The sequence below is a fragment of the Myxocyprinus asiaticus genome, chromosome 26, assembly GCF_019703515.2.
Source record: "Myxocyprinus asiaticus isolate MX2 ecotype Aquarium Trade chromosome 26, UBuf_Myxa_2, whole genome shotgun sequence".
NCBI classification, from domain to species: Eukaryota; Metazoa; Chordata; class Actinopteri; order Cypriniformes; family Catostomidae; genus Myxocyprinus; species Myxocyprinus asiaticus.
Window position 1 is genome coordinate 36,141,396 of NC_059369.1, and position 12,833 is coordinate 36,154,228.

Here is a 12,833-nt window from a genome sequence, read left to right on the forward strand (position 1 = left end):
TAGCGTGAGGAATGCTATTTGTATGATGTACAGACTTGGTGTATATTTACAGTGTTTTAAATCAGTCACATATGCAGCTTCATTTCAGTAAAATATGCTGAGAAGACAGCTGCCTATTTTGGAAGTAGACAGCAGCAAGTCAGCTCACTAGATTTTGGAACAAAGTCCTAGTGTCCTGCTGGGAGAAAATCTTTACTTTTAACCATGGGATTATTCTTTAAGAAATGCTAAGTCAAATATGCAGTTCACCAAGTTATCCAGTTTTGCTAGCTTGCTTGCTTGCTTTCTTTCCCAGTCCCCAGCCTCTTCTAACAACAATGTTGCTCTGCTTGAACAGGTGGGTGGGGCTTCTGAGCAGTCTGGCCCCTGCCTTCCCCCACTCCTCCACTGAGAGAAAGAGCGAGAGAAGAGGAGGGACGGTGGGAGGAGAGAGAGAAAGCCAGACTGATTCTTTAAGCTGGAGAATGGAACAGCAGTGTGTGAGAGCTTGTGAGAGAGAGAGCGAGAGCATGAGTACTCTGAGTTTATGATACCACCAGCATACACACTATCAGAACAGTATCACGTCAGTTACTGTAGGACAACAGACCAGATTGCTTTCACAGCAGACAGACACTGAGAGATTGAACCAGTGATTGCAAGAAGAAGAAAAGGAAGAAGAGACGGCACATCGCGGGACGGACAATAGCAGCCAACCAGAAGAGTGTGAAGTTTCCGAGCCTCACTTCCTCTGCTTGGTACCTCAGAGGTCATCTAACGAAAAAAGTTCTGAGATGATCCTGGAGGTCTGCCTGATCCTGTGGCTGACAGGTCACGGTAAGCTGCATGGTCTCTTCGCTCTCCGCTGTGTTGTGTCCTGTGTCAGTGGTCAGTGTGCAAGCAGGAACTCTCTGGGAGTTAAACTCAGAGACAGCAAGGCACTTTTGTGTACAAGCTCTGAGGTTTCAGCTGTGTCAAACAGTGGCAGAAGTGTGCTTTGATGTGGCTCTGAAGGCATCTTGCTTGTCTGTCATACGTGAGTTTGATTCTTTCAATGAATTTGACAAGATCATTGAAATTGTCTTGCTTTTGTAAGTGTCCCCCTAAAACCCAAAGCTTGTAAGGTCACACTGTGTCAAGATCTTTTGACCGAAGGCATGCCAAAGGGCACTCAACTCACAAAGACACACATTAAGCACTGGTGAATGAACACAATGCACTCTTCCACCGGAGCAATGTGGTGGTTATTCTTAGAGTCTGTAAACAGTCAGGCTTAGTGTTGTCTAATGGATGTTTCTGCGATTTGCTGCCAGGTGATTGTCTTTGAAAAACAATTGTAAATGGAGGATGCCGTGGAGACCCCTGAGAGGCTTGCTTGGTCACTGCCTCCGCAAGGACGTGCATGCAGGGAATAGCTCAAAGCAGAGCTCTGGCAGTGAGTCGCCAGAGCTAAATACATTGAGTTGATTGCCTGCCTCTGCAGAAAGCAGTGATCCAGGAATGGAAGTTCAAATAAAAGCAAAAGCATTGAGCCCAGAGCCTTCATTTGAGCCCTTCATGCTAGGAACCACCAGCAAAACTATTGCATCACAAAGTGTGTGAAAATTAATTGAACCATGTTACGTTAACGATTTTCTGTTCTGGCAGTCACATAGCCATACTCTGTTGACAGGAGTACGAGATAAATTTCTCCTGCACTTCTCAAGCTCCCATTCCCTTTTTCTCTCCCTCTTAGTCTTTTTTTTTTCTCCACAGTTATCACATAGCGTACACAAATCAAAGCCTCTCTGAGATGGCAGAGCAAACTTAATGACCTGCTTATCACTCAACCTGTTTCCTCTCTCTGTCTCTCATTAAATCACAGCGAATACCCCTTACTTACAATCTGATAGCAAGAGCAGTATGTCCGTGTTACCGAAGAGCAAGTATATAACTTCACATGCATATACCCAGACGAAAGCTCACAGCGAGAGAGCATGGCACTACTTTTAGCGTGACAGTGGGAGTAAAGTATGGGGCGCTCTGTTCTTGTTTAGTAGATCATGCCCCGGGAGGCTGTCAGCTTTATGATCTAGATTTATAGCAGTGTTAGTGTGTCCTGCCATAAGATTTCTTTCATTGTGGATATTTTATTTATGTACTTTATCAACTGAGTTTTATTTTTGAAGATTGGGGGGGAATTCTTCATTTGATGATAACATTCACAGAGACAACTGAAACACGAACCAATTCAATTTACTATGTTAATTTACTATGGTAAAATAATTCATGATGAATTTATGAAAATTAACTGTCAATGTGGCTGTTTTATATCATATGAAATCTTATTAGTCTTTGACATCATCATTATAAATGCTGAAGATTGTAATTATGCAGATTTTTATGCAACATGTTAACAATACACAGCAGCCAGCAATAGAAATGCAGTTAGACAGTCTGTCCGATCTCCTTCCCATCTAACTTTTTAAAGCTCTCAGCACACAGAAAGCATCACCGGGAGAAGTTGCCTTATTTTGCTTTGCCGTGCAGTTGAGCTGAGCCAGTTATTGTAGTAATAAAACATAAAAGCAGCCGAGCCAGGTAAACAAGAGATAACTACAGGCGTTCCTGTCACCCTGTTCTACACCCGGGGGATGGCAGGTTTCCCAAGACTAAATTGTGTTTCACAAATTATAGCTGTTTATGGAGCCAAAAAAAAAAAAAAAAAAAAAGAAGTAGAGGATAAACAAGTCTTTTATTTTTATTTAGGAGAGGAGTTGAGGAATTGTGTTTGTTTGTGTACAATAGAAGGACGACAAAAAGTCCAATAGCTACACCGAAACCTTAGAGTGGCTGTATTGAGTTTTTGTCTAGAGATGAGGGTATATGTAGGGCACTCTCGCTCTCTCTCGCGCACACACACAAAATACTCACATACACACACCTGGTGACAAGCCCTAACTGATAGCACAGAGCTGTACTGAAGCTCACCCTTGTGAGGCACAGAAAGCTGTCGCACCACAGGCAAACCTTCTGTCCGCAGTTCATCTCTCTATTTGTCTCTGTCTCTCTTATTTTTGCCCATTTTCTCGCTCTCTCAGTCATAGTTTTCATTTTTTTTTTCAGAGGCAGCACTTTGTCTAATTCTCTACCTCTGTCTACTTTTGTTTTGTTTCCTCTTTTTAATTTGCCACTCAGATAACAATGCTGTATGTTTATCTGTTTTTTGTCACTGTGCATGTCAGACTTGAAATCAAATTGTTTCTTAAGAATTTCAGCAAAAGCTCTTGTAATATACATTCACTTTCAGGTCTCCAATAATCTGTTAAAGGACTCAGTAATGTTATAGATTGTCTCATTATATGTTAGCCAGCTTTTCTTTTCCTCTCTCATGCTCAAGTCCACTGGGGGCAGTGTGACATACTGTAGATGTAAGGACTCATTTAGTCTCTGTCTGTCTATCCATATTCCTCTCTTCCTTCATTATTCACTCTCTCCCTCCTTCCCATTGCAGTCTTGTTGTGATAGATGTGGCAAACGCTCTTCAAGAGCGTTGGGTGTTAAGTCCCTACACAGCCAAGGAGAGAAAGCTGTGTCTTAACCCTAGAAAGCAGGTTTTAGTGTGTCAACTCTTTCTCTCTTTCATTCACTAATATGCACCTCAGCGGACTGGTAAATAAAATGTCTCTTTTGGGTGTTTTCAGGCCAAATATCAAGTACAAAAGAATCAAACATCTCTTATGTTTCATTTTCGAATTTTGAAAATGTTTTCCTTGACTGCTTACTGATCACATTTAGCAAATCATTATTTGTAACATTGTTCAGCATAGACGTGAACCAAATCCGATCAAATGTAATGGATTTTTACATCTCAGTCATGTTTCAGGATCAATTAATTTCATATTTCTTCATGGGATTCGTATTTCGTCTTAGGATGAGACATTGTTTATCCTCAGATTTAGCTTTACGTATGTCGTTGATGGTTGCCCAGTTCCAAACTACTTAAATGCTGTCAACACAGAAAAGCAAACACATATTAGTATTCCTCTGTCCTTGCTGTCATTCTTTATAGACAGACAAAGCAGAAACATTGAAAACAGATCTGTATACTGATACAGTACATATGTGAGTCACTGAACAGTGACTTCCTACTTTTTTGTGCCTGGTGTGAGGTCCGAACACCTTAATGTGGACCAAAAGGCTCTGACCCATCTAATGCCTCCTCTGCACAGATTACACCTGCTTTGAAGTAAATACTGACTACTGCATTTCCTGGTGAGATGTTATGCTATTTTCTTGAAGAGTTTTTCCTAATGAAAACATAGATTAAATGTATTTTTAGATTTCATGTATTCTTAGACTATATTGTATACAATGGTTCAATATCGAGAGAGAGCTTCAGATAATAATAATAAAAAAACAAGTGTGAATTACATGTCTAAGCATGGAAATTAATTAAATATTTAAAAGTCACAGAAAATTATATATAGTGAATATAAATTATTTGAGTTATGCTAAACTCCAGCTAGAAATTCTGTGAGTGCAATCCTTATAATTTTTTTTTTTTTTTTTTTTTTTTTAAATCCCTACCCAGTAATTATAAACAGCTTGAAAAGTAATAGAAGAGTCATGAAAAATCCATTGGTCAAAAGGTGTGTGAATCCTGAGATTTACTTTAATTCCCAAAAAATGTGCAATGTGTTGTGCTGTAGTGCATGTAATTATATGTTTGTTTTGTCTGTTTTGTGTAAAATAAAAAAAAAAGAGACAGTCGTTCACAGTCTTTGAAAATTGAGAGAAGTTTTTTCTCTTTTTTTTAGTTGGGTTGTTTGCAGTGGTGTAGTCGGGGCCATTCGCACGTATACGCCGTATGCTAACTTTTTTCCCAGGGCCGTTTACGTATAACGACTTCTAAGGATCAATATTTGCATATACCCTCAGTATACCCACTTGTTTTGCTGCTTCAGAAGTCCAAAATCTACTGTCGTTAGTTTCCATTTAACTGTATTGGATGCTGTTTTGTGAAACTGGAGATTCTTTGATGTAATTGGTGCATTATCACTTGAATTCTGCCATTCCCCGCCCCTGACAACCGTTGTCGCCACCATCATCGACTGAGGGAATTTATGACAGTGAGTGGTGAGAGAGTCTCCACTCACTTGACAAAATATGCCAAATGTCCTGTAACATACGGAATCATCCCGTAATTAAGGGGAAAAAAAATTGCGTTCTGTATGAAATCCATACGCGATGCCGTTTGTCTCATATTTTAGTGTCATACACCCAAATTGCTTAGAATGTTTCACAAACTGAGAGAAATTGACCTGAAACACACACACCTTTTGCATGAGTTGTGTGAAATATCGGCTGTTGCTTTACACGGACGCTACACTTGACACAGAAATGGCTGGAGAAAAGATCAGTGACAATCAGTGCATGTTTTCTGTCAGAAGCAAGATAATTTTGTCAAAATCATATAGCATGTTAATTGTTTTTCATTTTAAGTTTAGTTCAGTTCGCACTGAACGTGTTTTGCGTCCGTCCAAGCTGTTTTTCAATGTAAAGCAGCGTCTCGCACAGGAACGCCTGTAAATATGGGTCATTCCTACAGTTGTGTAATTTAAGTCCCCATTACAAGTGTGTGTGGTATTTATATTGTTTATTTCACCTGATTACAATTTTGATAGGCTTGTTAAAAGGAATAAAGACTTTTAATAACATTACACACTTCTGTGGGCTTAAAAGTTAAATTTTGAATAATGATTTTCTCATGTCCCAAAAACTGCAAGTCAAACATATTTGACAAATATAAATGCTAAATCATTGGATTTCAATTTTTCCCCCCATACAGTTAAGAGTTTAGTGTTACATTCTCTCACAAACGTATTAATTTGTGGTAAATGTGTCATTTCAGCACTGATAGTGGAGTTTTTTTTGTGTGTCCCTTGATTTATTTATCCTGATATGTCATGATACTATGACCTTTCGTTGAAGATATACTGTATGTAAGGAAATTACATCACACACACTGGAGGTGTACATCACCCATTCTGAAAAATTGCTTTGAGTTATTTGAAGTTTATAACTCTATTGTTTTATTTATGTTTTCCTTTATTTTGTGGTGTTAACCATATGTGGTCAATCATAACATTTCCACCCTGTTATGGGAAGATATATGGGAATTTAATATAATTTAAAATTTCAATATACAGTATATGTTAACAGAAATAAAATCATAAATATTAGTTTACAAATATGTTTACTAGATATCAATCACAGACCATGCGTTGGCTAATTTATCCACTGAATGTCCACACTGTTATTGTCCACCCTGATGCTGCCTATTTAACTGGATGGACATCTGATTTTTTTGGTAATTTAGCTTGACCAGTATGACTAATACTATCTTTAATATGTCCCTGTAATGATGAAACATGAAGAAACTTGTAAAAGTATGTTTTATTTTTCAAAAGTTTCAAAGCCGGAATGTCACCGAATTTTAGGAATGAGCCATTTACGATATGTACAGAGTTGCAGTTCTGCCGCTCTCTGTACACAGATTAGGCAGTCTACAGTAACAGTAAAGTGCAATCTATAGCAACAGCCCCCCCATTCATTTCAACATTTTTATCCCCTTTTCTCCCCAATTTGGAATGCCCAATTCCCACTACTTGGCAGGTCCTCGTGGTGGTGCGGTTACTCACCTCAATATGGGTGGTGGAGGACAAGACTCAGTTGCCTCCACTTCTGAGACCATCAATCCATGCATCTTATCACGTGGCTCATTGTGCATGACACCGCAGAGAATATCAACATGTGGAGGCTCATGCTACTCTCCGCGATCCACGCACAACTTACCACGTGCCCAATTGAGAGCGAGAACCACTAATCGTGACCACGAGGAGGTTACCCCATGTGACTCTACCCTCCTTAGCAAACGGGCCAATTTTATGCTTAGGAGACCTGGCTGGAGCCACTCAGCACACCCTGGATTCGAACTTGTGACTCCAGGGGTGGTAGTCAGTGTCAATACTCGCTGAGCTACCCAGGCCCCCACAGAAGATTCCCATTAATTTGGCATTGATTCCTGCAAATCCAGTGAGAGCAGCTTTGCTGAGAAGCTCTGTGCCTAAACAAAATGTGTTTACTGGACTTTATCAAGCTGCACCAATGAAATCCATGCTCTTAACCACAGCAGATGACCCCCCCCCCCCCCCATCTCTCTCATCCTATCCCACAACGTTGACCTGTGCCCACCCTCTGCCCTCCACGCATGTGAATCCATCCCTGTGGAAATCTCAGAGCCCCAAAGCTGAATTGCTGGATTTATCCAAATTGGTGCACTTTTTGAGAAATGGACATTATGGGGGATTACATGTCTGCTGAGCGCAATGTTAAGTAATTCAACCAGATGCTGCTGCAATCATGAGGTCACCTGCAGAGCTTCCACTCAGCTCTTTCTGTTTATTCCTTAAGGATGATCCAAGAGCCAAAAGGTGGGGGAGGGGTTGTTGTGGCTCTCAATGAACCTGTGTCGAGTAAAGAGAGGGTCAGAGAGCAGGGAGGGTCAGCCTCCCAGGAACACTACAAGGATTTTGCCACAGATTATGGCAGAGATTAATGCTGTCTAAATTGTGACCTAATGTCTGGACAACAGCGGGAGAGATGTTGTTCTTGTTTTAGCTGGCTGCACTCTATACTGAGACAGCTAACACAGAATGAATTAATGCTGTATTCACATAATTACCACATTAATTATCATAAAAACAAGTTTCCTACTCGGAAGTTGCACATGAACGCCCTCTGAAGTAATTAATACAACTGGGAAACTCTAAAATTATTTTGATTACAGAGTTTCAGAGTTGGGAGAAGACGTAAACATTCAATATGGCGGACGAGAGTACAGTTTCAATAGTGAATAATGGTTTTATTAATTTGACTAAATGCAGCTACTACATTATTGCTTGCCTTTTCAGTCATATACATTTACATATCCACAGTTTTCCTGACTAACCTGGGTGCCGCCATGATGATTCTAATCACCGCTGGACTGTTTATTGGTTCCGGTCTCCTTAAGAAGCAAGATAAAAACTACCAATACGAGCATTCCTGACAGAGAACAACAACCATTTTAAGTGTTAGTTGCAGTAAAAAATAAAAATAAAAAAATAAAATAGTTTAGGCTTAACTTGTACAGTTGTTGGCTATCATATTGACAAAGAAGTTTATGAAATTGCTGTAACACCCTGGTTCATAGCCTCACATTATACACTCATTAAACTTTGAAGGGTGAGGCACTGTCAAAAAACCAGTCATCGTGACACTATATCGGCACTATGGAGCCACATGCTTTTCCCAAAATGTTTCATCAGTTAACATGCTAAACATCACATTATCCACTCAGAAAATATGCTGATGTTTCTAATAACAAAGCAATTAAGACTTCTGATAGTGAGAAGTAATTCTGATAGTATGTGAATTTGCATTTCCTTAAGGAAATACCAAAGATTTCAAGGCAGCAAAATAACTGTGTTAAAATTTTTGGTTTTTGGTAATAATTGTTATATATATATATATATATATATATATATATATATATATGGGTTGGTGATTAACAGAATACATGTAACGGGATTACGTATTTAAAATACAAAACATAAGTAACTGTATTCCACTGCAGTTACAATTGAAATCATTGGTAATTAGAATACAGTTACATTCAAAAAGTATTTTGGTTACTGAAGAGATTACATTGCATTTTATCATCATTTGTTTCATTTAATATTTAGTCCTTGCAGATGGAAAACATTTATAAATGATGTGATCCAAAGTGCATTTGAACAGCGGTGAAACACTTTCTTATGATGTGTTACATTCAAACGAGCACACAGAGAAGTATGTTTGAAGTAAGTTTGGTGCAGAAGAAATAGAAATAAACCTTGTGTAAATTGTCAGCTTTACACTAAGCTAAAATGCTATTTCTAGCCATTTTACATGCACGTTACCAGGCACGATCATATTTTTTTAATAAGAAAATTTGTGTTGGATCGTAATTTCTTTTTTTTCTAGTAAGACCTTTGATATTAGGGCAAAAATCATATTCTTGATAATTTTTGTATTGTTTTCCTGTAAAAATATCTAAAAATCCTTAAAACAAGATCAGTTAGTTCCCTATCTGTCACTCACTCGACGTTGTGTCGATGTAGTGACACTAGGGGTCACTCTTGGGAGCCTGAGACACCTCTGGTCTTTGATAAATAAAGGCCAATGAAAATTGGCAAGTGGTATTTGCATGCCACTCCCCCGGACATACGGGTATAAAAGGAGCTGGTATGCAACCACTCATTCAGATTTTATACTACTGTTCATGCACCTCTGCTGGATCTGACGGCGCATTTCAGTGGCTTCTCCACCCTCTGCAATGGTGCCCTGCAGAGAATGCCCCTGGGCGCTTCGGCGGAAATAAAAGAGTATATTTCTCTAAAAGAGTATATTTCTCTAAAAGAGCGGCACACACGGAACGTCTTTTTAAAGACGCGTCTTTCTAAAGATGCTTTTCCGATTGTGTGTTATTCCTGGTTGCGCTCGTTATCTCTCGCCTTCTGATGGTCACGATCACTGTCTTTCGTGTCTGGGCACTGCTCACGCGGAGACAGCGTTCGTGGATGGTCATGTTCTCATTGCGAGAATATGTCCATGGCAACGTTGCGGTCACGGCCCGCCTTCGTAAGAAAGCAAGCCACCCCAGAGGCTCCCCGCCTCGGTCCTTTTACCCACGTGTATGAGGCCAGCGCGGCTAGCACTGGGGGCGATTTGGGGACCCCAATGGGACCGCCTCCGCCGGGTATCCCCCCGCGGACCTCCCATTCCCCAGCACGCTCGTCTGCCCCAATCGGGCTTCCGGATGAGTCCGCCGGCTCATCTCACGGCGAGTTCGACATCTTATTCGGAGCCCGCGAAAGTGATGAGCTATCGAGCGCAGCATCGGAGAGCGGGCTCATCCAGTCGGAAGCCTCAGCTGGGCTCCTCCCTTCGGGGACGATTGCCCAGTCACAGGCTGACGCGGAGATGATGACATGCTTTCCCGGGCAGCCGCGAGCGTCAGCTAGAGTGGAACTCACTGCTCTTCCCTGAACCCTCGTGGCTCGGTGATTGGTTCCTGGGCTCGCGGCGCCGCTCAAAGCCACCCCCCGTCCCCGTTCCTTTCTTCCCAGAAGTGCATGAAGAGCTGACAAGGTCGTGGGAGGCACTTTTTACTGCCCGGTCCCAAAATTTTCAGCTTCCCCGCCCTCACTACCCTCGATGGTGGGGCGGCCAAGGGCTATTCGGCAATCCCCCGGTGGATAAAGGTGCTCGCGGTGCACCTATGCCCGCAGAGCGCCGCCACCTGGCGCGGGTGCCCAAAGCCCCCATCCAAGGCCTGTAGATTTACGTCGCCTCTGACGGCCAAGACCTACGGTGCCGCTGGACAAGCCGCCTCCGCCCTGCACACCATGGCTCTCCTGCAAGTCCGCCAAGGCGCTAAAGGAACTGCACGAGGGTAGTTCTGCCCTGAGATTGATGCAGGAACTGCGCTCGGCGACCGACCTCGCTCTCCGAGTGACGGAGGTCACGGTGCAGTCTCTCGGGCGGACGATGGCCACACTAGTGGTCCAGGAGCGCCACCTTTGGCTCAACCTGGTCGAGATGGGCGAGGCAAACAAGACACGATTCCTTGCTGCCCCCATTTCCCAGGCGGGCCTATTCGGCGACACCGTCGAGGATTTTGCCCAGCAGTTTTCGATGGTGGAGCAGTAGACAGATGCTAGCTGGCATATCCTGCCCCGGCACGGCTCAAGATCCCGCACCCCGTCTACTCATCGCCAAGGGCATCCCCCTGTGACTGCACCGGCTCTGCCGCAGCCCGCCCCTTCGGCCCGGCCCCAGCGTGGAGCCCACCGCAGGAAGCAGATGCCACCCGTCTCGAGGTAGGCAGATCTCTCCATGTTTTTGTTACCTTTTGCATTTAATTGTGCTGCATGCCCAAGTGGCTGCAGTACTCAAGAGCTCAGCAAGAGTGGTTTCCTTGTTCCCTGGGTCACGTATCCGGTGTGCACGGCCGTCATCACGACCACCGTCCACCACTCTATTTGGCAGGTTTGGCGCTCCAGCGGCGGTCTCCCGCCCGTGAGCGCCCAGCTGTGGCACAAATCCGCCCCCGATTTGACAGTCTCCACGGGTCACGAGGACAAGCCTCTTCCTCCCCCGTCCCAGGCTGTTCAGGGGTGGTCACAAGGAGTCAGGTAAGTGCTTCGATGTCCTTAGGCTCAGCACGGCCACGACATGGTGTGGCATCACGAGCTCTGCCCCGCCGCGAGGCCCCACCTGCCAGTACGTCCAATGACGTTGTCCCTTTGGTCCCCCTTGTGCGGAACTTGGACGCATGGCTTGCGCTTTCCGGTAGGGCTACGAGCCCATTCTACCAGAGGTGTAGCGGCTTCCTGGGCCCTGGACAGAGGTGCCTCTCTAACAGACATTTGCAGAGCAGCGGGCTGGGCAACACCCAACACCTTTGCAAGGTTCTACAACATCCGGGTGGAACCGGTTTCGTCCCAGGTAGTGGCACGCAACACAAGCGGATAAGCCTGGGATAGCTGGCCGGGTGTATCGCTTGCACATAGCGCCTTCCACCTCCCTTGGAGCTGAAGACATGCGCCGTTAATTCCCAGTAGTGTTCACAAACTTTGTTCCCTGGTTGACTTCCTCCGAGCCCTGTGGCAGTCGAGTTTTCAGAGAGACTCACTGCCGGCCCAGTACACGTGCTAACTAAGAGCCCTGTTCTTGGGTAGGTGTTCCGCATGTGGCGGTTTCCTGTAAGGCTAACCCCATGCGATATATTTCTTCCGCTAGTTCGCTTCCCTGCTGGCAAACTGCGTCTTCCTTGGGCAGAGCCCCTCTGCCCCAGTCTCCATCTTTGTAGTAACTCCTCCCCCATTGGGCAGGATCTACCTTGAAGGCTCTCCACATGGCTGGAAAGACCATGTGACGTATTCTTCCACTTAAATATCCCCCCTCTCTTTGGGTGAGGTGTGGTCTCCGCGGTGTCTTCCCCTTGGGAGGGTCACCCCCCAACTAGACCTGGCGGCCCAGTCGGATAATCCCCCCTTCTTTTTTAGGGAGTGGAAAAAAAGAAGGGGAAAAGAGGCCACAACTGGGTTAAGCCTGTCTTTATTGTTTGGGTAGTCGACTTGTCCCCAGAAAGGGCCGTTCGACACTCATAAATATGTTGGGGGAGGTTACGTGTCGACCTTGTGTACTGGCTAAGAGGCACACAGTAGTCTGCCCACCATACACCGCCAGTTCACGTAACACAGTTCAGCCAGTTGTGGCGTTTCGTATAGGGACCCCTAGTGTCACTACATTGACACAACGTCGAGTGATTGACAGACAGGGAATGTCATGGTTACTTGTGTAACCTCCGTTCCCTGATGGAGGGAACGAGACATTGTGTCCCTCCTGCCACAACGCTGAACTACCCGCTGAAATGGCCGGACCTTATATCGGATCCTCAGCGTAAAACCTGAATGAGTGGTTGCATAACAGCTCCTTTTATACCCGTATGTCCGGGGGAGTGGCATGCAAATACCACTCGCCAATTTTCATTGGCCTTTTATCAAAGACCAGAGGTGTCTCGGGCTCCCAAGAGTGACCCCTAGTATCACTACATTGACACAACGTCTCGTTCCCTCCATCAGGGAATGGAGGTTACACAATTAACCATGACGATTTATCCTGTTTTAGAAACAACACTGCATAAGATATTTAGGTTTTTCAGAGAATGTATTTTTAACATGTGTATTTTGTCTTACTGTACTGGCAGAGTTTTTATAGTCAAA

At 43.8% G+C, this 12,833-nt stretch overlaps 1 protein-coding gene across 1 annotated transcript in view; it reads left to right on the plus strand.

The window, feature by feature from the left end:
- Positions 1-503: 503 nt before the first annotated feature.
- kirrel3b (kirre like nephrin family adhesion molecule 3b) overlaps positions 504-12,833 on the plus strand; it is a 352,509-nt gene continuing 340,179 nt past the window's right edge. The window contains exon 1 of the mRNA XM_051657521.1: positions 504-816. Within this exon, the coding sequence (XP_051513481.1) occupies positions 774-816 (43 nt within the window). The 5' untranslated portion in view covers positions 504-773. The remainder of the gene's footprint in view (positions 817-12,833) is intronic.